A 22,904-nucleotide genomic window follows, 5' to 3' on the forward strand; every position below is an offset into this window, starting at 1 on the left:
ACTAAAAAAACACAGCATAATGCCTGCCCAGCTCAGGCACAGATTTATGCTATTAATATCAGCTACATATGTGGTTTTTTTTTTTAAATTAAATATAAATAGGCCTACTTAAGTTATAAGTATGAATCTAATTTCAGAAGATCTACTTAGTGGTCTTATAGTCTACCACAATAAGGAAACCAATCTAAAGTTGAGAGAAACATATTGCCCTGAGTCTTTGCAATTCAGTCATTTCCTATTGCAGCGGCGGTATTTCAGTTTACAGTAGAACTGATTATACTGTAACTCTTTATATATATCTAATTATATATATATATATATATATATATATATATATATATATATATATATATATATATATATATATATATATACAATAACTATGCATTTTATTCATAATTTATAATCATACTGTCATTATTGTCTAGTTCATCGGCAATTGTGTCTTATCATAAGCTATTGTCTGTAGTAACAGCAGTTTTAGTGTTAACAGTCACGGGGCTCAAGTCAAGTTTATAAGTTTATTTTATAAACGTGTATAAACATGCATTTGTACAAACATATAATATTCATATACATACATACAAATATATATTATCCATAAACATGTATACATTCACATTCAGATCAATACCAACTTGCATCACCAGCAGACTATGAAGGCTATGTGTCACATTTCATGGCAAATATATGACATAGGCCTATTTGGCACCAAATAATGAGTCTATAGGAATTTAAAATACAAATGTCGATACAACCTAAAGATAAAACAATGTGTGATATACATATTGTAATATCTTTATTCATTATGTATGTTGTATCAGGGACTGCTTTTGTCTTTGACCTGTGAAGGAAACCAGGTTCAGGAATGAGGAACATAGCACACCGTGCAGCTCCAGAAGCTGCGGAGCGGTGGTCACACTGACCCAGCCGGGACAGTGCTGCAGTTCGGTCTGCTGTGCTCACCAGTGAGCCGCCCAGTTGCCCCTGCACGCTCCCACATAACGCTCTGGTGCCATCTAGCGTCATGTTGACGACAGTACCAAACATGCACAAACACACACGCACACACACGCACGCACACACACACACACACACACACTTACACCTTATCCTCTGGGTGATACCTACTAAGACTAAAAAAAGACTAATGTATCTCAGTTGTCCTGCGAAGGTGTGATGTGCTGATGGCAACATGTGTGTGTGAGTGTGTATGGTCCGTATGGTCTGTTGTGTAGCTGTTGACAAACAGATGATGTGCCCGACTTTACTTTTTTTGTCTTCTTTGGAATGAAACCAGACCAGACATGACGAGAGGCAGGGAGCGCGAGCATGCGCCCGTGTGGGTATGTGTGTGGGGCGTACTTTTAGTCTTTTGTCTCGCTGTTTGTTGGCTTCTTTCCTTCTTTGATGTAATCGCAGAGCGAGACCGATTTGTGGCATGGAGGAAGAAGCTGTTGCACTGTGGGGAATGAGGTGTGGAGAAATCCGTGCGCGCACAAGAACGCATCCATGGCTTTGCGCGCATAGTGCCCAAGAAACCTATAGGTATACGATGTTAAATTCGTGCTGATTGGTCAGGGTAACTGTTTCGATGAACAAAGGCAACCAGATTCATCGTGCGCCTGCGTATGCTATAGTGTGTGTGTGTGTGTGTGTGTGTGTGTGTGTGTGTGTGTGTGTGTGTGTGTGTGTGTGTGTGTGTGTATGTGTAAACATAATAACTCGTCCTTGCTCCGTGATTTCATAATTTATACTGACTCGCTAATCTGAGGATCTGCTGTGCAATCTCCCGAATATATGTATCCAGATGTGTGTGTGTGTGTGTGCGTGTGTGTTCAAGTGTGTGATCATTTGAATCCACAGTGCTGGATTTGATTTATGACTCCAGCTATAGCTGACTTTAATCTGGTATTCAAAATCGGCGCATTAAATCTGCATTTCCCCCCTATTCTCGACATCCAAACACCTCGATTGAATTTTCTGTGTATTATAATCATCAGGACGGTAGTATCAGAGGGGAATTCAGCATTATTATTCAGCTGCATATAAACGACTGAAATGCACCACCGTATTCATGCAAAGTTAAATGTCTATTGCGCTCTGTACAATTAAAGGTGAATTAGAAAACTGCGCAGCCTGTAATACGTGAGTTATTAATGCATTTGGGTAGATCTATTAACAAAATTGAAACTAAATTAACAATGATAATTAAAAAATCAACTAAATACAAATAGTAACAACACTAATAGTAGCCTATTCCATCACAATAATAATCTAATAATTTGAGATACATTTCTTTTTTAAATTGTATTTAAAATGTCACACTGCAATAATACGTTGTTGTGTTGTATGTACGTTTTTATAGCATACCGTAATACGTTTCTGAAGCGCAATAATGAAATGAAATAGTTACGTATAGTCTATGTGTGAACAAGCGCACCTGCATGTGCGCGTGTTCGCTTCTGCTAAACAAGGATATTTAGCAGAGACTTGGAGAAAAACAAGCAGCCCTCCCCGTGATGCTGCATTCATCCGTCCGTTAATCTTTAACTCGTCCCGGGGCCCTATGTGGCCGAGGGCTCGCGTGCACTGGTAACAGTTCGATGAACTGACCCTTAGCACGAGCTCACGGTGCCGTGAAGGACGCGGCCAGCTGGCTCGAGCTGCCTGGAAACGATTATTACATTAAAACACAAAAAAGCACTATGAGGCAGTCTATTTCAGTTTGTCATTAACGCGTGGAGGTCGGTCAGCGCGCACGCGCACACAAACAAAATCCAGTATGCCTACTCTAAAGGCATGGCCATTAAGCTCTATAATGCTGAAGTTACGTAAAACACAAACATAAGCGCAGTCTCCATTTTTTTTCTTTCCTCACATGATTAAACAAATGGTTACTTGCTGTAACTTGAACATGGCACAGACTATTTCAATCAACTTTGGAACGGAAACCAATTTTTAAGATACCAGAGACTTTTAAGCCTAATTATGTAAAAAAATACTTTTAGAATTTCCTTCCATCGCCTGGTGATAATACTATTTCTGATTGTCTTTTTATTCTGGTACTGTGGAGTTTTTAAATGGGCTTGAACGATTCCACAGAATATAGGCTATATACTACATGTAGGAAATATAAGTTTTAAATTAAGAAATAAAGTATACAGTAGTAATAATTTAAAAGTTGCAGTACCAATCCTACATCCGTTGAAGGAATCTTTAAACATATTTTCGAGTGTAGTTATCTCTGCAATGCTCGAAATCAAATCCTGGGTAAAAAAAAAAAAAAAAAAGAAAAAGAATGAAGTGTAAGTCAATAAAAATAAATCGCAAATGTTTAATTTCATAGACCGTTAATTATTCCACAATGCTTTTTACTGAGTAAAATGCGGCGGTTTGAGCATTGGAATGAACCGCAGATGAACTGTACAGTGCTCGTTTGTGTGTGTGTGTGTGTGTGTGTGTGTGTGTGTGTGTGTGTGTGCACGCGCGTTCCTTATGTGCAGCACAGCACATGTGTTCATCTCCTGTTTGCTGCGGGCCTGTTTTTCACTTCGTCGCCATTCCTCGGACTTTACAAGGAGTCATAAACGGTCATAAAGCCATAAAAGTCCCGAGGTCACACATACACACACACACACACACACACACACACACACACACACACACACACACACACACACAGAGAGAGAGAGAGCCATAAAGCCATAAAGCAGCAGTCTGACTCCTACAGCTTTAATTGGCGATAATCTCTGAAGTTTCTCAGATTCCTGGAGTTCCTTCAGCAGCCCTTAACTGTTTACACTGCAGCTCAATCACAGCCACACCGGCTGATTTACTGCTACTGGTAGTCTGGTAGTCTGATAACATGTTTAACACGCGTGTCCGTTATTAAAAAGCTGCCATTCGTATTATCACCCTGTCATTATTAAAAACCACAATACTGTGTTGAATTTACACATAATGCAGTTATTATTATGATTTCCTAACTGGTTGTTAACTGGAAACACATCCCAGAATATCATAATTTTTTTCTGACTGTTCCCATGTAGGCTGACCACGCTTATTATTATTGCTAATAATATATTATTATTATTATTATTATTATTATTATTATTATTATTATTATTATTATTATTATTATAGTAGTAGTAGCCTAGTAGTAGTAGTAGTAGTAGTAGTAGTATTTCCGTTGTTGTTTTTGTTAGCCGTTGCAGTTGATAGTAAGTAGTGCTGGAAGAGCAAAAACACAACACATTGACAGTTAGGGCGCGTGAGAGAAAGCGTGACTGTCTCCCTTTTATAGCTTATGTCTTTACTATCCATTGATGTGTCTCTCCTGCATACTCTCTCTCTCCCTCTCTCTCTCTCTCATAAACTGCTGCTTCCAGCCGGACAGGATCCCCGTTTCCCATTTAGCAAACCGTTTCCAGTCTCCCTTTTCCGATCCCGAGTCTTCCTTTCCGTCTGCCGTTTGGTGCCGTTTGCCGCACAGCTTCTCCCAAACTGCAACACACCTGCAAAGACAAGCAACAACCCGCTCAGATAGCTAGCATGCAGGCTAGGGCCTAGGCTACAGTACGACTATCTCCCATGTCACATATGGTCGATGCAATGAGCTCACATTGTTGAATGAAGCAGTCACATGAGCCTTATTACTCAGTGTTAGTGGCTGATACTGCAGCTCATATTCAGGTCTGTAGACGATCTTTGGCTATTGTGTTAAAATACGCCATTAGCCTACTAGCTTATTGATAGGCCTATGCCTACTAGCTTATTTATATTAATTTGACGCTAAGATGTGAGACTTATTATTCAATAATTGTCATGTTATAAAGATTTATTCCAGACTTTGGTAAAAAGCTTGATTAATATAGCCTGCTGTATGAACCTATAATGTAACATAATGCATTAGGCTATTATGTCCAAATAGGCTTATAGCAGGCTCTATTCTTATTCATATCACAACAATGTATTTCTTTTTTAATAACATTCATGTCGTAACACTTAATATTAATAGCATATAGGCTATATATCTGCACCTGTATCAGTAAATGTGTCGGTCATGTAGGATTTTCAAAAGGTTGGGCTAACATCCAAAACAGCTTGGTCTTCATAGTTAATAAAGTCTACTTATGAAGTCTTATAAAACTTTATAATGCAGCATGTATTAGAGGCACTTGAACCTCACCTGCTGGGACCTGCATGCAATTCATTTACGCTGCTTGCTAATATATTTTATTCAATATCTCATGATATCAATCCAGTGTCGTTGTTTTAGACAGACCACATAGTCTAAAACTCTATAGACTATAGTTTTTGCTATACTTTCTAATTCTTTCTCAACTGCTGCATTGGATGAATGTGTAAAAAAAAAAAAGTCATATTTACCCTCCAGGCTGCTTAACAGGTGCCACTAGTCTGCCTATTTTATTTCTTGTGCCAAAGCCATAATTACTTTAAAACCGTGCTAATGCATATGTGTGTGTGTGTGTGTGTGTGTGTGTGTGTGTGTGTGTGTGTGTGTGTGAGATAGTATTACCGTCCTGTGTGTGTCCCAGGCTGTAGGCCATGCCTGTCCTGCCTGGACTGTTAGTGCTCATTAATGATTAAACCACAGTCAGCTCCAACACAATGCGGCTGCTTCCCGTTCCCACAAAGCGGAGAGGAAGCGGCGCGTCCTGCCCGGGAGAGAGAGAGAGAGAGAGAGAGAGAGAGAGAGAGAGAGAGAGAGAGAGAGAGAGGGGTCAAAATGAAAGTTGAAAAGAGAGATTCAACAACTGTCTGTGTGAGCCTTCACAGACAGAAAGCGAGAGTCGAGCATTACACGTATTATCTCTCCCTGCTCTGAACAGTGTTTCTTTAAAAAAGAGAGAAGACATGGAGGAATAGACGGGGTGGGAGGGTAAAGTAAAAGTAAAAATAGAGTCTTTGTCTCTATTTGTCAGTCGGACTGTCTGCAGTTTGGCCATGCAGACAAGTCAGAGCCTGTAGGGGAAACACAGAGAAAGACCCGGAGAGAGATTTATTTATGGCTGCGGTTATTTTATGACCTCAGCGACACATATTCCGTTTGTAAGTGCGAATGAAAAGCAGGCCGACTTTTTTGCTTCCTTAAATTTCCTTCTTTCTTTCTTTCTTTCTTTCTTTTTTATATAACAAGAATAAGAAAAAGCAGTTTCGCGGTAAATAGTTTTATAGAAAAATGATAATTCTGGAAGGAGATTACTTTCATCATTTTGTAAGTCAAAACTACAACGCAGTAGCCTGTAGTTTAGTAGAATAGTGTGTGTGTGTGTGTGTGTGTGTGTGTGTGTGTGTGTGTGTGTGTGTGTGTGTGTGTGTGTGTGTGTGTGTGTGTGGGTGCCGCCTGCTCCACTTTTTCTTCACATTTTGGTTTTATTTACTAGGCTACTTTAAAATCATAATTTAGAAAACTCTAAAGCTAGGCCTAATACTAAGAGTAGCCACAATGATGTCATAATAATATATTAATAACAAGTTTGTGATAAGATTTGACCCATTAAGAACAACTTTAAATATGAATTATTTTTGGCATAAGCTTTGTGTATTTAAATTGATCATATCATGTACAACATGTGTTAAACATGGTTTAATTATGAACATAAAAACACAATATTTTAATGACAAATTGATGCAAAATTAAATCGTAATCACATGATTTTTCAGACTACATATTTCTTTATACATATTGGCTATAGTATATTTACTTTCATTTATTTTTCTGTTTATCTCTGTAATTGCCTAAACATGAGTATTTTAATATGTAATAATTAGAAGATGTATCGGCTTAGTAGGTTTTTTTGTCTCAAGGCTTTAGTATGTATCAGTATTTAGGCTAGTTGTAGGTTATTTGTATAAATATATTTCACTTGAATATATATGGCCCCATGGAAAAACTTTCGGGCGCGAGGCTATAATCAGTGTCAAGAAAACGGGAAAAATTGGGGAAACTTCGAGACTGTTTTCTGTCTTCTCCTTTTACATTTCAGCCTAATCAGTGTCATAGGGGAAGAACATAATAATTCATTGCACACATTGATCAGACCGAAGCCACTCCTGCAGAATACAACTGGAGCACTTGTGTTTTAATTCTCTGCAGACAGCACAGCTCGGGCTATCTTTCATCAATAAAACATTGACAGATATCAGATTATGTTCAGAAAATCCCTACCAGATTATCAATTACTCGTCCCATAGAGAAAATAATCCCGGTGAAAGAAGAGGACACACACACACACACACACACAAACACACACACACACACACACACACACACACACACACACACACACACACACACACACAAACCGGCGTGGGGGGCATAAATCTACCCACCATACCCAAATATACCAATTACAAATGCACAAACACCTCAATTATAGCCTAGACGTGGCGTGGATATCCCACATCATATTGTAGGATAACTCACATCCCCGCCGCACACACACACACACGGGGCCACACATGACTCTTGCGCGCTCCCGGCTGTGATTTACGGTCGCCAAAATCATTTTAATACGGTTGGTATTATCTGCAAAGCGCCGGGAATATGTTTTATTATTCGGTTGCCCCTGGTGGTGCAGCAGCTACCCTCCCCTCGGGGAGGGCGCGCGCGCGTGCGTGTGAGCTGCTGGGTTTTATGGGTCCAACTACAGACGGAGGAGTACACACTGGGAGTGAAAGAATCAATTTAACGCACGGAGGATTCCGGTGTGATTGCGCAATCTCACCGGGAACCGGAGGAAGATTAGAAAGAGACATTGAATGAGAATTAGAAAGAGAGAAAGGGAGTGGGAGGTTGAAGAAGGGAAATAGGAAAGGAGAGAGGTGGTTGGGGGGGGGGGGTTCGCGGTAGTTCCCTGCCACCCCTCCTCTTCCTCCTCTTCCTCCTCTTCTTCCTCTTCTCCAACGAAAGGAAAAGGGGCGAACGAATGCTAGGCACGGAAGCTTCCCATTGGTCAGTCTGAGGTCAGCTGGTCTCTGCCTTCCTCCTCATACCCCTCCTCACCCCATCCCGTCTTCTCCACACACACACACACACACACACACACACACACACACACACTCTCTCTCTCTCTCTCTCTCTCTCTCTCTCTCTCTCTCTCTCTCTCTCTCTGTCTCTCTCTCTCTCTCTCTCTCTATGTCCCATACTGGCACTCAGCCACCCAGACCCCACCACCCCCTTCCCCTCCTCTCCCACTCACCCCACTCCTCCCAATCTGCGATAAACTAAGTGATAGCAGCAGCCCGTCGGACTGTCGGCTATAAAACACAACAAATCATAAAGTGCGGGCAGGGGAAGGCTGAGGAAGGAGGACGGGAGGGAGAACTGTTAGCTTTTAGCCGTTAGCATCCTTCTACTCCTCCTCCTTCTTCTTCTTCTTCATCGTGTGAACGTTGTTGTTGTGTTTGTTCGTGCCCTCCTGTCCTCCCCTCTCCTCTTCTTCTCCTCTCCTCTCTTCTGTCTTCTTCTTTCTTCTCCTCCTTCTTCTTCACCTCTCCTACTTTCTCCCGATGAGTTCCTATTTTGTCAACTCCACTTTCCCGGTGACGCTACCGGGAACGGGTGCTGGCGGGCAGGCGGCGGAGTCGTTCCTGGGTCAGATCCCGCTCTACTCGTCGGGATACGCCGCCGACCACCCGCTCAGGCACTACTCCGGGGCAGCAGCCGTTTCCGCTGCAGCGGCCGTGGCGTACGGCGCCAGCGGCGGCGTGCACCAGGAGAAACCGTACCCGGCGTCCACCTACTACCAGCAGGCGGCGAACGGAGCGTACGGCGGGCACCGGGCGGCGCCAGGGGTCGGTGTAGGGGGCGCAACCGGAGCCGGTGCCTGCGACTATGCTACGGCAGCGGCGGCAGCTGCGGCAGCGGCGGCGGCCACGAGCTTTTACCGGGACAAGGAGCACCCGTGCAGCCTGGAAGAGCACCAGCTCGCGTTGAGCCAGGACGGCATGCGTAAAGCGGAGTGCGCTGGGCTGAGTGGAAAAGGGATGTTCGGTGAAACGATGGACGACAAGCTGCAGTCCTCAGCCCCCATTTATCCGTGGATGCAGCGGATGAACTCTTGCAACGGTGAGTGTCTTCTTCTTCCTTTCCCCCCTCTTTCTTGCATATTTTATGATCCCCGTCATAAAACTGACGTTTGCTTCCTCTGTCAGCCCCTCTGCTCTCTTTCCTTTCTCTTTTCCCTCCTCCTCCTCTCCCAGTAGCTGCTTTATGATCCCCGTTTGTTGGCCTGTCAGTCAGTCATGTGCTCGGTATTTTATTGTCCGTCATAAACCGAGTTTGTTTGGGTTGGAGCTCCTGATACTGTATGTGACCTGCTGACCGACGCTGCCATCGAGCAGGGGGAAGAAAGTTAGAGAGGAAAAGCCTGTCAGAGAGTGTTGTGGGTGAAAACAATGAACAGATAGAAAGATGGATGGACAGAGAGGAACCTAAAAGCATGCAGTCTCTAGTTTCTATTCAACTGTGTCCGTCTCGATTGTTTTATATCATTGTTTAAACATTCTTCCTCTTTCGGGTTGACTTTAAACAGGAACAAATAAGTCAAATTAAAAAAAGATTCTCAACATCTTACATTTAAAGAGAAGACGTGTTATTTTATTTTTTTTATTTTTATTATTTTTTTCTTTTTTACAAACTTTTTAATATCCCGCTACTTATGAAGGAAGAATGGTATCACAGCTCTTGTTATTTTTTTGTATCACTACTTCCTTTCTGTTATCTTAAATGGAGCTTGTTCAACTTAGCGCAGACAGTGTTATGCGCTGTTTATTCATAACCGACCAGATTAGATATTAGACTTATAATCAGGCCTGCGAATATAGATTTCCAGGGTCAGCTTCAGACGGGAATCATTTGATGTATTTGACTGTCCGAAAGAAGCATACGTCTGTCCTGTTTTACACTGTTGTGTGAATGAAACCATAAGTATGGAATTATCGTTGTGGGCCACTGTACTGCAAACCCGAGTGTCTTTGTTTAGAAGAGAAAAGCGGCCTGTTGAGAGTGTAGTGAGTAATGGTGGATGATGCAGCAGGGCTACTGTTGTACAAAAGCCCTGCAGGACTCTCGGAGTTATGACAGATGAGGTGGAAACACGCTCCGCTGCAAAAAAAAAAAAGAAAAAAAAAAGAGAGAAATATATATATATATATATATATATATATATATATATATTTATTTATGAGGAATAAAACACAACGCGGGCTATACATGACAGTTGGAGATGTAAATGGCAGCTGGAGAGAGAACAGAGTGGCACAGAAACTCTGAGTGCTCCTTCATAATCCGGTTTGGCTGAGTTTTTATTTATGGATGTTTAGATTTAGATGAGCCGTGTGCGGTTTTCCATCCGTGCTCTGCCTTTGAGATCGATACAGAATCTGAAGCTGCTAAACTGACAACATGGCGATCTGTTTACCACCGGGGGCCAAAATACTGTTAGTAAGGATCAGAGGAGACTAAGCCATGGAAGATCATCCTCTCTAGGATCCTTACTTTTACTACTACTACTACTACTACTACTACTACTACTACTACTATTATTATTATTATTATTATTATTATTATTATTATTATTATTATTATTATAATAGTGTGTATTCTATATAAGTGTGGGGTCGAAAATTTCTTTCTTCTCTGCTGAATGCTGCTATTCACCAGCAGAGACATTAAAACGTCATTTGAAAGTGAAATAAATAAATGAATGGGTTGTTGTTGTTGTTGTTGTTGTTGTTGTTTTATATGGCGTTTTATTTTGGTTGCAAAAAAAACCCAAAATACTAATTCCAGCATTCACCAAGGAGAAAGTTTCTCCAATCGAAGAAGAGATGACATCTTAAAAATCTGTAAAGCCGCTTAATGGAAGAAAATGTGCGCTAAGCAGGACACCAAGCACTTGACTTGGGAACTGATTAACTGCTGGATTACATTCTAATTTTATAAAACCCAAATTGCTAGGTGAGGAAAAGCATAAATTGTATCAACGGGCATCTAATCAGCAACACCAATGAGGGTGCAGGGTTTTAGATAGAATAGAATGTGACTCTGTCTCCCTGTCACCAGGTAGTCTGTGTTATTAGTTTGGTTAAAATGTAACTTTCTCTCTGTCTTCCATTATCTCCCAGGGACCTTCAGCAGCCCCGGGAGGCGCGGGCGACAGACGTACACGCGCTACCAGACGCTCGAGCTGGAGAAGGAGTTCCACTTCAACCGGTACCTCACGCGGCGGCGGCGGATCGAGATCGCGCACGCGCTCTGCCTCACGGAGCGGCAGATCAAGATCTGGTTCCAGAACCGGAGGATGAAGTGGAAGAAGGAGAACAAGCTGATCAACTCCTCTTCTTCCTCATCGTCCTCTTCCTCCACGGTGAACGGTGCAGAGGAAGAGGAGAAACGAACGGAGTGACAGAGGTCGAGGAAAAACAGACAGATGTAAGACGCAAGAAGGGGATGGAGAAAAAGACATAATGCTGGTGAAACCCTTCCTCTTCCCTTCTCAAAGTTCGTCCAGGCGTTTGGTCTGATGTGAAAACTCTGGGAAAAGTAGCCTACATTTGATTTGATTTTTTTTGTTTTTACCTGAGCAGGGGTGAAACATGTACAAGAGAAGGAAGAGGGGGGGAGGATTCCTTTTTGGATCCCTCAAAAAATGTATCCAACGGCCTCTCTGTGTGGTCTGAACAATGGGAAACAATTCGTAACAGACTCTTGAGAAGGAACCGTGTGACTGTGTAAAGAGCAGATAGCCTACAATTAAGAAATGAGAAAATAGAAACAAGAACATAAAACGAGGGGGGGGCAGGCTATGGGATCCGAAGTGTATTTAAAAATACAATAAATACTGTGTTAAGACACAATTTATTGTTGCATTCCAAGAAAACCACCTAACTTCTTATTCTACTTAGTTTATTTTTTATTTTGACAAATGTACTTACTGTCTGTCCAGCACTTGTTTTGAAGCTTTAGAACTCGCCCCCCCCCCCCCCACACACACACACACACACACACACACATTTTTTATTATTATTTTATAAACGTGTTGTGTGTATATATATATATATATATATATATATATATATATATATATATATATATAGGCTTACCTTAGCTCACAACAATGTGGGGAGGAAAAGCTATTTGAGAAGTGTATAGACTGTCATATGGTGTTCATATTTAAACTGTATAGAAATAAGCACGGAAAAAAAAAACACCTTGCACGGTGAAAGTCATGTAATTGCGGGTAGGGGTGGGGGTAATTTAACCTTTCCAGGTGTTTTACTTTTCCAATATAGAAGGGGGGCGAGTGGGAGGGGGGGTGGGGGGGTGTTAACCTACTGATGTTATTCTCCAAACTACCTAAAAACGTTCAGGAAAGTGTATATTTTATGGATTTTTACTTTGTTTGTTTATGTTATACTGTTTTGTCAAGTAATTACGTATACTACCTATGAGAAATGTTCAATAAAATGTAAAGTAGTCTATGTATTGGGAGAGATTCTTCTTGGAGGGGGGGGGGGGGGGGGGGGTTGGTTGATACATTATCTATCAGGCTTCTTAGTTAAAACATTATTGAACAGCAACATATTGTGAAAGGTGACCATTGAGAAGTAGAACCAGTTTTGTTGGTTTTTTTATGATTTAGTGGCCTAAAGACACCGTAGTAAAGAATCCTAAACCTTTTACCCTCTTACTCACATATTTACGGCGCGCGAGGCGAGACCGGGGCTGCGCACGCGGTTGTCCGGAGGGGAAGTGAGCTACTGCTGATTGCGGGCTGAACTAATTGATGACCAGAGCGAGAGAGAGAAAGTTGACCTGTCCTCGAGCCGACCGGCCAGACACGTCACACATACACACACACACTTCATCCAGACAAAGTGGACAATGTCCTCGCGACCCTTTGAACTCTGCTTGTCCCCTGAGTGACCGGCGCGCGGGTTTCATCTCTCTGCAACGGCGACCTGGGTTTCAGTGAAAAAAACGTCTTTTTCTATCTTATCTCTTGCAAATGACTTGCATTGTTGACATGAATTGATAACACGAAGACGCGCAGTAAACTGCATTATTATCAACACAGGGAACTCGCTATTGCTTGATAGGACAACCACGCTGTACTTTATGTGTCATTCTCATAGTCAACTGACATAGAAACTTTATTTTAATGAAATCGACTGATAAAACATATTTAGGCTATATATAAAAAAACAAGCTGTTCTAATGTTAAAACATCCAGTTACAACACTCATAGTCAGTGTAGGATATTGCTATGCTGGCGACAGAGGGCACACATTTTAGTTACCATAATGCTATTTAGTTTGCATGAGTTTATCAACAGCATACATATTAATAGCTCCCATTGCCAGGCATGTGTTCTTAGTTTCGCAAAGAAAATTATTCTAATTATCCAGCTGCTTGAATGCTATCCCAATTGTTGTCCTGACTACATTGAGTTTGAGTAAGTCTGCTAATAAAAGCCCATCCACTTGTAGAACATGCTGCCAAAGTTATATAGACTAGCCTATGGCATGGGGTTTTAGTAAATAATTAATACCACACGGAGACAATCAAATATTTTCAGCAGTCTGTGCGTGAGAGAAGCAATAAGTTTACATTTAATATCATTTAATTCAGTTTACTAAGCTGTTGTTTTGCAGTTACACTCACCATCAAATGTCTTCAGAATATAAAGTTAATGTCCTGTAACAAGCAGATAACCTGATCTTGATCTTGTTGTGTTACTTTTTGTTTGGCTCTGACCATGCCAGCCAGGGTCCTTGGTTCAATTCCTCCAGTGAGAATGTCTGGTGTCAGGAGAAGTGCATGCTGGCAGATGTTCTATGTTAAACACAGTGGAAATGGTTTCACTGTGACCCAGAGGGCTCATTTGACAGGCCAACACATACTAACTGCACACATGTTTTTTTCATATATTTGATAAAGAATGGTATGGATCTTTATTTTGTCTACGCTTTCTATCCTCCCCCATTTTTAGACGTTTTAAAAATGACGTTCTGAGTTGGTTCAGCAAGAGTTTGAAACTGTTTATTAGACCATAAACTATTCAAAATCTGTGACATTTCAACGTCAGTTAAAATATGAAAATTCTCCAAAACAGAGGCGTCTTAACAACATCTAAACATCTGTGCACAGCTTGAAATGAGGATTTAAGTAGTGCTCACATTTGTGCAATACATGGAAAAAAAATAATTTGCTATTTAGTGGATGATTTTATCCATAAACAATCTGAGCAGAAGCACAATTCAGAATGTGAAGCACCAGCATGAGCATCTTGCTCTACTAACAGGAATTCTCCTCACAGCTATTGGGCAAACTGGAGAGCTAAAAAAACAGTATTATGACATGAAATGCAGGAGTGGCACAGAGATAAGTAAAATCCAGTTAGAAAATTGTGTATTCTATGCTAAAATCAAAATAAATCAGTATAGAACTCTTATCTGAGACTGTGGAATTTGCTTGGACCAAAGTGGTCAACGAGCTGCTTCATGGTACAAATATTCAGTGTGGTGGAAATCTATATATAACAAGGGGAGTGTGTTCAGAAGTGTGTGCCAACTGGGTCAGTGCCTCCTCCTCTTTGGGTTCTATGCTTTTAAGCCCCTCGGCCTGCTTTCAAGCCAACAGATGGCTGATTTAATATAGGCTATTGATATCAAAACTCTAGTGAGTCAAATTATAAATATATCTGTTTAGTGCATGTGTCCATCCGTGTTGTTGGCTGCTGCAGTTGTTTTATTCCCTCCGCTTACTTCTAAATATTCAAGATCATTTCCATTCCAGCTGCTGGGTTCTTTTGCCGACGCTCAGTGTGAGAGCAGCTGAGTGTCTGAAACTACACACACATGCAGGAGCACATTTATGCACACACAGTCCCCCACAGAGCGCATCCATTTGTATCATTTCACACAAAAAAGTCTGGAATTCTTCATGCCCTGTGTTCCAGCCTGTGTGCATATATGTGTGTGTCAGAAACATGCACAACCGAGTGCACGTTGAGGCCTAATAACACACACACACGCTCACAGACACACACACACACATACACACACACACACACGCTCACACACACACACACACACACACACACACACACACACACACACACACACACACACACACACAGAGGCACCCTGGCTGAAATGCATCCCAACCCTGGAATCAACAAATCATAAATCAGCAGATTTCCATCCAGTGTGGACGTCACAGATCAGGTTTAACATTCCTCCTCTGCAGCTGGAAGAGAGGCTGCAGGGGGGAAGAAAGAAAGAAAGAAAGAAAGAAAGAAGCAGTATAGGCCGAATCTGACTTCCCTTCTCAGTCATGACTTGGTGGCTTCAGACAGTATGATTTTGGTGGGGATGGTTAAGTTACTTTGGTTAAAGTTAGTGTTAGACTTTGGTCATTTTCACAGTTTATTGTCAATATACTTCCTGGTTGACTAGAGCCAGACAGAAGCCTGCCCAGGGACTGCAGTTAAACTAGTAAATATGGTTAATCTGGCACATTTAATGGCTATTAATGTGCATTGTCCCTGTAACTTTAAATTGTAGGCCTATTAAGTAAATACATTTTAAAAAATTGAATCTACAGTATTTTTGCTACAGTGGAGAAGATGTATGCTTACTACAGTAAATATGACTAAGGCAACAGCAAAGAGGGAACACTATACAACATCACATACAAAATAAAAGAGTAATTCAAGTTTTTGTAGTGAACTCGGTTGATGAGGCCACTGTGTGTGTTTAGGGTAGATGACTGTGGCAAATATCGATGATATTGTTAAAGACATTTCAACCAAAGTAAAGACGTGAAATTGTTTTTACCGGCCCTGAATGCATCACTATCTTGTCCCAGCTGTTATGGTGCTATAGAGGTGCAGAGCGACGCAGTAATGGGCCTGTGCGGCATTTATGTCGCAGTAAATATCAGTTCCTGTGTGACGTCCCACACGTCATTGATGTTGTTATTTTAATTGTTTTAGTCTGTGTTTTGTTGCTGTTATTAGACTATTATTATGATTCATGCTGTTCAATTTTTCAATGTAGGTCTGATTGTGGACAGAAGACCTAAACTCTCAAGTGAAGGCGTATGGCAGCATTGGTTGACTGATATTACGGGTCTGTCTGCTGTGTTAGATATTCCATTATTAACAGGTTATTTTATAGTTTATGGTCACTGGCTCCTAATTCGCAGCCTAAGCAAAGGTCAATTAACAGGCCTGAGTGATGAGAGACACACTCATACAGAAAGAGAGAGATAATATTTTATAACAGCTCTAACATATAATAACATACTCCTTTTCGAGTGTCTACTTTCTCCCTCTCCCTTCTATTTCGGTCTTTTTAATAAGTGCAATACATTATGTCTGCAGTAGGTGGCGCTCTGAGCTCACCCCCGGCACCTCCAACAGCAGAATAAAGGATGTGTGAGAGACACAGAGAGAGAGAGAGAGAGAGAGAGAGAGAGAGAGAGAGAGAGAGAGAGAGAGAGAGAGAGAGAGAGAGAGAGCTTCCCCCGCCCATCCCTTCATCATTAGAAACCTCAGAGCATGAATTACCTCCAAAGTCATCGGCGAGAATTTACGACTGGTCAACAAAAGCACGTGACCGCCTCCCCCTTCTTCTCTCTGTCTCTCCTCCCTCACCTCACCCCTCACCTCCCCCATCACACACACACACACACACACACACACACACACACACACACACACACACACACCCCTCAATCCAGCACACTGACACACACACCACCCCACCCCCATATTTGGACGGCGCATACATAGCTAAAAACGAAGTACAGTGCAACGCCATAATTCACTAATACATCATAAATCGTTGAAAGTACCCGCGTTATAACGACCAAGAGAAATCTAACAAATCAAGCGCCCCTTAGTACTCAGCTGTAAGCCTGCAACTCTCTAAAACAACCTAAATGAGCTCTTACTTTGTAAACTCGTTCTCGGGGCGCTACCCAAATGGCCCCGACTATCAACTGCTAAATTATGGAGCCGGCAGCGGCGCAATGAACGGCGGGACGTACAGGGACTCTTCCTCCGCCAACATGCACCATACGACGGGCTCTTACGGCTACAGCTACAATGGCATGGACCTGACCGTCACCAACCGGGGAGGGGGGAGCGGCAGCGCCTCCAACACCGGAGGACACTTCGGGGGCGGCTCGGTCGTCGGGGACTCCCGGTGCTTCGGCTCACCAGCACCGGAGACGGGCTTCAGACAGCCGTCCAGCTGCTCTCTCGCCTCTGCGGCAGACTCCCTCCTGTCACCCGGTATTGGAGAACCCAAACTGGGCGCACAGAGCTCGTCTCCCCGCTCGGAGCAACCAGGAAGCGGTAATCTCAGCTCTCCAAATCTGTCCTCCTCCACCTCCTCCGGCGGCAGCGGCACGGCGCAGCGCTTCACGGAGCTGGACGACTCGTCGCCAGAGACCGAGGAGTTGCAGCACAAAAGGGATGCCGGCCACGGCAGCAACCCGCCGCCCAGGACCGGGCACCCGCAGAGGCAAGAGGGCGGCCCGGCGGGATCAGCCGCTGGCAGCACGACGGGCAGCGATACTCAGCCACCACAGATATTCCCCTGGATGAGAAAGCTACATATTAGCCATGGTACATGCTGCTCTTGTGTTTACAGCGTATTAGCCCTGTATCATAGGGCGATAATATTCATAATGCCGACTCAATAGATTGTAGCCAATATGTTTGGACACATGGGGTTAGTGACAGTTTAGGGCTTGTGCAAACTACACGGGGAGCCATGGTGCTCTGCGCCTCTTTGCATATACACTAAAGATTCAGCAGACGTAATGCTGTTTTGATTTGAGTCGAGTAAACTGACTATTTATAACACACACACATTTAGCCACGGTTCTTCATTTTGTGTGTGCACCCCACGAAGCCTTTTCCACTGCGCCAATTTAATATTGTCATATAAGTGTCAGAAATCAGTAAGCGAGGTGTTTGAACCTCGCAGTAAAGCACAAAATGCCTGTTGCATTTTGCGTCTTGCTTTCCTGCAGATACAGAGCAAATATTACCGTGTGTATTTTTTACTTATTTGGAAATCAGAAAGTCAGTAAACAGGACAGCTGGCCAGCCTCTGGTTAACCAGCTGCAGTTGTATATTAGCGTGTGTTCTTAGTGCATCAGGGTGCAGTTCGTTTTGCATTTCCCTCCTGTAGAAGCTAGGGACGCCGGGTGGTTGCTCCTCTGTATTTTCTCCCTCTTTTTTTATTTAGCAAATTCCACAAAAGCGTCATAAATCTGTCAGGGGAGAGGCAAGCCGAGCAGTAAAGCCCAACAGGCTGAGTAGCGCAGACAGATCCGGGTGGGAAAAGAAAAAAGAAACAGAGGCCAGGAAGGCTTTTGAGGCTCTTGCTCCTTTGAAAAGTGAAGCTTTATTACGTGTGGGAACTTTATTAGGGAGGTGAGGCTGAGGACGGGGCAATTAAATCCCGAAGGGAGCTAAAGGGAGTCAAAAGGGGGAATAGAGAGGGTGATGGTGAAGAGGGGTGGTTAAAAAAGAAAACAGTAATGTGACAAATAAAAGCAGATCTTTTAGCACAGGCTGTGGAGTGGAAACGGCAGAAATAAAATGTGTGAAGAAAGACTGCTGTCAGAATAAGGCAACATTTCTACACACTATTCTTGGGCCTTTACGCACGTTCTTTTGATGAAACTAAGGGTGAAATCAACCTTCTGTATCGTGTGCATGTGTGTGGGGTTATAGAGGGGGTAGACACAATAATACCAACACCTGTAGCTATAATATACCAGAATGCAAAGCAACTGTAGAATACCTTTATATGTGGATGTGCTGATCCAATAGTATTTTAGTTGGTGGTTATTTTATTCTAGGGTGTTCGTAAGGTGTTCATGATATTTTGTCCACCTACTGTAAGTGTGCAAATCTAAATGATAACGCTTTTATGTCACATGTTGGTGCATCCAACCTCCCCCCCCCCCTCCCCCTTAACAGACTTTTGTTCGCTCCAAACCCTTAGATATGACAGGCCCGGACGGGAAACGGGCGCGGACGGCGTACACCCGCTACCAGACGCTCGAGCTGGAGAAGGAGTTCCACTTCAACCGGTACCTCACACGGAGGCGACGTATCGAGATCGCGCACGCGCTCTGCCTCACGGAGCGGCAGATCAAGATCTGGTTCCAGAACCGGAGGATGAAGTGGAAGAAGGACAACAAACTGAAAAGCATGAGCCTCGCCACCGCCGGCAGCGCCTTCCAACCCTAGAAATGAACTCATTAAAAAAAAATCCATACCTCCATTTCTGTGGAAAGGTTATTCCCATGTACAGGCTTCCCAGGAGGGAATACAGAGACAAAACAGGAAAAAAAAGAAAGAAAACTTGAAGAAAACATAAAAACACCAGAAGAAGCCAGCAGAAAATGGAGCAAAAGAAGACGGTGATGAAGAAACATTTGTACAGTCAGATTCCAAATCCAGATTTTAAAAACACTTCCTATTATCAACGGAGTACTGTACAGCAGCGCAGCACTTTTTATTTGTTCAGCATGTTGGTCTTTGGTGTTTCAGGGCAATGTACAAAAAATGACTGTGGTACTTGCTCTTGTAAAAACAAAAAAAACTTCGTGTTCCTCTATGTCGTTGTCGTTTTTTTTTTGTTTTTTTTTATCTGTCCGGAGCAGAGGAGTCGAGATAGGAAAGGATGAGTAATGCTACCTAACTACATTTCCATTTACGTCCTCCCTGAAAACATTGCTACCTACCTGTTGATGTCTATATATCGCTTTATGTGTCAAGTGCGATGTTTTATATTTGAAAAAGTGCTTTCTAGAGATAGTTAGCATGTGAGCTCTCTGTTTACAGCCAATAATCTGTGTATAGCCTCCAGTTTGAGTCCCCCTTCTCTCTCTCTCTCTCTCTCTCTCTCTCTCTCTCTCTCTCTCTCTCTCTCTCTCTGTCAGACATTTGCCATTCAAATCTGCTCCTATTTTTATTTAAGAAGCAGGAAAATGTATGTGTGTGTGTGTGTGTGTGTGTGTGTGTGTGTCTAAAAACAAAGCCCCGCTTACATCCATAATGTTGTGTAGCTCTATTATTCAAAAAGTGTAACTGTACATTATTGTTATTATTATTGTAATTATTGGAGTCTTGTTACAGAAAGGATGTATATAGATATATATTAACATTTTTAAATGTGACCAGTTGGCTATTTGTAGTTGCAGATTGTGTGTGTGTGTGTGTGTGTGTGTGTGTGTGTGTGTGTGTGTGTGTGTGTGAGAGAGAGAGAGAGAGAGAGAGAGAGAGAGTGCGTGAATGCTCGCGCGTGAGTGGTGTGTAAAAGTATGTGTGAACGCATGTAAAGATAGATGGCTACTGTACTGTAAGGCCTGTACGCTTTCTGCCAATGAGCTTTTTGTATTTGTTTGTAACTTACAGTAAAAAACAACAACAATAAAGTTCCCCGCATACTCATCAAAACCAGACAGACTCAACCAGCTGCTCCTGTACCAAACTCCCGCACAAATGGCTTATCTGGGGTTGAAGAGCATGACATTTACACAGGCCAAAGGTTTTAGAAGTCTTCAGGTCCTGCTGGAGCAGCGTCCTCGGCCGAAAACTAGTTTGGACAAATGAAAGGGGAATATTTGCGCCGGTATGAATTTAATGTGAATAACTTAAATAATACAGTATGAAAATGTGTGTCGCGTGATGACATCAGCCGTCGGCTGCCAAACTCTGAGGTTGGTGTGTCATATTATAACGTCTACTTTGCTGAGAAATAGCCCGGGATAGTGTGGTTGGTCCGGATAATGCCCAATGTGGGTCTAATTGCCTTACCAATCCGAGTCCAATTCTTGCAGATCCGAAAAATAACTTTCTTCTTCTGTGTATTTTCGTCTTCCACCACTTTCTACATCTTGTGCGCATTTCTGAGCCTTGTCTAATGAAAATAGCTTCAATAACTGCCAGGGTTTAATTCTACCAAATGATTCAAGCTGATTCAAGCTGGAAGCTGGATGTGCTTCATGCGTAAAGACGCATCACAGCAAACATCCGTCCAGCGGCCGCAGTCTGTTTTCCAGGCCACATTTAACCCTGGACGCCAGATTTCCAACGCGACAACTCTACTGGACCTCAGCAGCATCACAGCGTCAGGCTCACCACTCACGAAACAAGTTGCATAAAACGCACACATAGCCTACACACACACAGAACAGACGCACTGGCCAATTTTCATCCCTGCTGACCAATTCTGACAAGACAACAAATTACTCGCGGTGGACAAATTGGTCACTTTTCTCTAAACGGCCTCCCCTTTTCCGTCCTAACGGAGGCCACTCCCGGCCAAATTAAGTTACCTTTTCCCGATTTCCAACTGTAAACAACCAAATGAACTTTTAAACTCACCGACTGATACTGCTTCAGCTTCCCTGCTCATACACGGCTCTATTTGTGAGCTGATGAAGGGGAGGGGGGGGGGGACGAGGTCCAGCTCCGAGCCTGATCTGGACACAACCGCTATCTCCTGCCTCATCTGTGTGCGTATGTGTGTTGAGATATATATTTTTTAAAGCTAACCTCCTTCTGCTTTGGGCCAAACTATAAAAAGAGGAGGCAGCTTTGACATTTACATGTCAAACGGATGAGGGTTTTTATCTCCAAGTTGGATCGTAAAGATCAGGCCTGGCCTCAGACTGATACCTCTCACTGGCTCTCCTCTGGTCACGTGGGGTCCATAAAGTTAGTTTTATGGTTTTGGGGAGTTGACAATGTACTATATATTTCACATTCTAGAAAGCAAGTGACGGTTTAACGGCTTCGCGGGGATCCTAAAGGGGTCAGTAAAGTAGAGACACAGCGCGAGGGAGGGTGGTGTGAGTGTGTTTGTGTGTGTGTGTGAGAGAGAGAGAGAGAGAGCAGGCCACTACCGGCCGCTGCTCCAGCTCCGGTTCACTCGCGGAGCCCGGCGAGCTCCACTCTGTGCCGTTCTGGACGCTAAGAACAGTCGGTGGATAGAAAGAGCCAGGACGCGCAGTAAGTAGTGTCTGAAGGCTGTCTGTAAGTAGGGGTTATAGAGAGGGGAGGGGTGGGAGGTGGCAAAGGCAGAGAGAGCTGTGTAATGACCATGTCACTCACTCACTGTAGTGCTGCTGTATTAACGCGCTTGCTGAGTGCCACGAAGCTCCGGTGTATTTGAGAGGTTGTTGTGGCTGGTCCGGACCGCGCGACGGTGGTGGCGTCACAGATTGAAATGTTGTGTGTGGGCACGCGCGCAGTTGGGTGTACATTTGGGTAGCCCCCAAAGTATGCGTTTTAGTGCGTGCGTAATGATGGCACACATGCACACAGGAGACTGGCTCAGTGTGGAGAGGCGGCTGGCAGCAGACAGAGTGGTTTACATCAGTACAGTCGTATCCGTGGTTGTCAGTATGTGAGTGTGTTACACACTGAACTTTTACAAAAATAAAATGAAGAGGAAAACGTCGGGTTATTATGAATTTGAATATGGTGTGTTGGATGCCTTAATTATGCATTCAATGAACAGACCCAGAACAGTAGTTTCTTTTGTTGTTGGTGGGGAAGTGGTCTGTCTGGTATGTTCTCTGTCTTTTGGATAACAGAAAAATATGAGAATCATTTTGTGAAGTTATTTCACATTCCTTCCCTGATTGATTTTACTGCCCACTGCTAAACTATTTATTTGAACGTATTGTATTACGTATTAGCATTTTTATTGTTGTGTAAGGAGACTGGCAAAGTAAGCTTTTTTTATTGCATATGTAAGCTGTCTTTACATATGACAATAAACATCTTAAATGCTGAATCTTGCATCAATTTTGGAGAGGAGCGTTTCA

General features: G+C 42.9%; 3 protein-coding genes across 3 annotated transcripts in view; all 3 read left to right on the forward strand.

Annotated features, from left to right (window-relative positions):
• Window positions 1-8,218: 8,218 nt before the first annotated feature.
• Window positions 8,219-11,765, forward strand: hoxb6a (homeobox B6a). Its single transcript, XM_031317881.2, has 2 exons — window positions 8,219-9,097; window positions 11,158-11,765. Exons 1-2 carry the CDS (start codon window positions 8,539-8,541, stop codon window positions 11,436-11,438), a joined length of 840 nt encoding a protein of 279 aa, XP_031173741.1. The 5' UTR covers window positions 8,219-8,538; the 3' UTR covers window positions 11,439-11,765.
• A 5,011-nt stretch (window positions 11,766-16,776) lies between these two features.
• On the forward strand, window positions 16,777-20,556 carry hoxb5a (homeobox B5a). Its single transcript, XM_035994674.1, has 2 exons — window positions 16,777-17,672; window positions 19,067-20,556. Exons 1-2 carry the CDS (start codon window positions 16,982-16,984, stop codon window positions 19,312-19,314), a joined length of 939 nt encoding a protein of 312 aa, XP_035850567.1. The 5' UTR covers window positions 16,777-16,981; the 3' UTR covers window positions 19,315-20,556.
• Window positions 20,557-21,895: 1,339 nt separating this feature from the next.
• hoxb3a (homeobox B3a) overlaps window positions 21,896-22,904 on the forward strand; it is a 68,817-nt gene continuing 67,808 nt past the window's right edge. The window contains exon 1 of the mRNA XM_035994652.1: window positions 21,896-22,083. The gene's annotated coding sequence lies outside the window, so the exon portion shown is untranslated. The remainder of the gene's footprint in view (window positions 22,084-22,904) is intronic.

This window comes from Sander lucioperca, chromosome 2 (assembly GCF_008315115.2).
Source record: "Sander lucioperca isolate FBNREF2018 chromosome 2, SLUC_FBN_1.2, whole genome shotgun sequence".
Lineage (NCBI taxonomy): Eukaryota > Metazoa > Chordata > Actinopteri > Perciformes > Percidae > Sander > Sander lucioperca.